The sequence below is a fragment of the Atta cephalotes genome (assembly GCF_000143395.1).
Source record: "Atta cephalotes unplaced genomic scaffold scaffold00022, whole genome shotgun sequence".
NCBI lineage: Eukaryota > Metazoa > Arthropoda > Insecta > Hymenoptera > Formicidae > Atta > Atta cephalotes.
The window spans coordinates 1267837-1270279 of NW_012130086.1; the positions used below are offsets into that span (position 1 = coordinate 1267837).

General features: G+C 36.1%; 1 protein-coding gene across 1 annotated transcript in view; it reads left to right on the forward strand.

The window, feature by feature from the left end:
• Window positions 1-1798: 1798 nt before the first annotated feature.
• LOC105619508 overlaps window positions 1799-2443 on the forward strand; it is a 15139-nt gene continuing 14494 nt past the window's right edge. The window contains exon 1 of the mRNA XM_012201026.1: window positions 1799-1883. Within this exon, the coding sequence (XP_012056416.1) occupies window positions 1799-1883 (85 nt within the window). The remainder of the gene's footprint in view (window positions 1884-2443) is intronic.

Consider the following 2443-nt stretch of genomic DNA (forward strand, 5'->3'; position numbering starts at 1 on the left):
TAAAGTCTATTCATTATCGTGATTGAATGATTTTTTTATCGGCGGAAATATCATATAATTCTTATTTCTCTAATAGATTACGTCGATAAAATACGTTCCAAATCTTATCTAGAAACTATACATATAATTTACGTATATAATGTACGTTTTTATTGTTCATTTACACAAATGAAACAAAAATGCACATCTTTTCTCGGAAAATTCAACATTATTATCGATGACTTATTATGTTAGTAAGAATTTGGAATTTTTATTATTTTTATACGAAAGCAACACGAAACTTTCGTTAAAGTTGTTATAATTACCGCATGAGTTTCTAAACATCTTTCCACTATTTCTGCGCGGAGTGTCACAAAAGAGAAAAAGGCAAATATTTATAGTTCCGGCAACTTTATATAATTATATATAAATATTTGTTATTTCTCGTACGAACTCTCTCCGTAAGCTGAAAACGTGACTTATGAATTATTCTTGACGAATTTTTTCAATCTGATAGTGATACTGGAAATATATGGCGATATCTATCACACGACTTCTCAAAGAGCAGGTGCATATATGAATACGTGAGAGAAGGCTTACAGAAACGTCGGTAAGCTGGAGAAAGAGGATTTCGGATAATGTTCGCACGTTCGATGCTTTAAAAGATCGACCGCGTCTCCACGTTCCCTCGAAAATCTGACGTCCAGTTCAGCGGGATCAGTGAGCGCGAAAGCATGTAGCAATCGTATTGTGTGCAGTGACGAGAGGACTTCAAACCATTTTATCGACTGATTAAATGACCTTAACACACTGACAGTGTTAATATTTTCAGCATGACTGAGAGAAATTTGCGACTTTTTATATGATACAATCAGACCTTATCGATCTAATTTTTTTTCATCATTTCACAATACACATGCCAATTATCAACTTGTCAACTATCTAGAGAATTAACGAGAGATCTATTAAGTGAACATCCCTACGCCATTGGTATATATTTAAACTTACATGTGACCTTCAACATACCACTCCTTACTTTGCACGTTTTATATTTCAAAAAAGAAGAAAAGAACGCTGTGTGTACTTTAAGAATCTAGATATGAAATGAAAGGTATATCAATTTATGAAAACTGATTCAATCCGAGAATACAAAACATCATTAGGTATTATATAATACTTAAAATTATGTTAACGTTATCTATTTCGATAAACGCTACATTAACCGGAGTATATTAATCAACGAAAGTGTGAGTAATGTTAATTGTAATCACAATGAAGAATCACACAGTCACGATGAAGAATTACAAGCGTCGTGACAGCTATCGTCCTACAGAAGGCTGGAAAAAGAAGGAGAGACGAACGAAACCACGTTGTACTTCACATCAAGAGGCGAGAATTTCAAGCTCTCTTTAACGGCGCGCACCAGAGAGCGAGCAGGAACGGGCCGTCCCACGACGAGGCGCGTCCGTGGTGGGGTGTCAGCCGTGGCTTATCTGGCGACTTTATGTATATTACGATACCCGAGGCAGGAACACGAGCAGTTCACTGCTGGCTAACCGGTCGGAGAAGTCGGCGAAGCCGAGTCGTCTGTGCGGCGCGTCTCGTGCACGAGAGAAAGAGTGGAAAAACGTGTTTGAACTAGAAATCCTCTTTCTTTCTTTCTTTTCTTTTTTCTTTCGTATTTGTCGCGTGTGTGTAATAAACATCACGTGTATCGCGCGAAAACAACCGCGTGAACATCAACGTGGTGCACAGATCAATCGAGCAGCCAATTGAACGGAACGTTTTGGTGTTTCTCAACAATCATTTCGATCCCAGAATGATCGTTTTAGCGTGGTGCCTCTTTATTATCGTTTCGTTCCTTGTGGCGAGCAACCAGGCCTTCCTCAGTGCGCCCTTACCAGGTACGCGTTTTTTACGAAGTTTTATGATGCATTTATCTCATAATAATATATCTTGGAATCGATGGAATAAACACGAGATCTTATGATTCATTGTATAAGTTTTTCTCGTCGGAAGTTACGATACTTTCAGTGAATTTACGCATTAATGATAATTATAATTGTGATGAATATATCGATTTTTTTTTCTAATTTTCTAATATATCCGTCGAAGGCATAAATCAGTTTTGCAAGATCTCTTTGATCACTTTTGGTAATAATCTGTTTCAAGTGTCGACATCAGTACGTGAATCGCCTATCGATCGTGTGATCGCATTTAAATTGTTAAAACCCGTAAATGACTTCAAACAGCATTACGTATTTTGCTTGAAATTAATCGTAAACATTTTTTAAATATTTTTCTTAGATCTTTAATTATGAACATATGATGAAACAATATGATGAAACAATGTTCTAACGAGATTGCATTAATCATGAATCACTGTCTCAAAAGTGATGAGTGTCATCACAAGATGATAAAAGTATTTTTCATAGAAAAATATTCGGTTATTTTCCATAATATA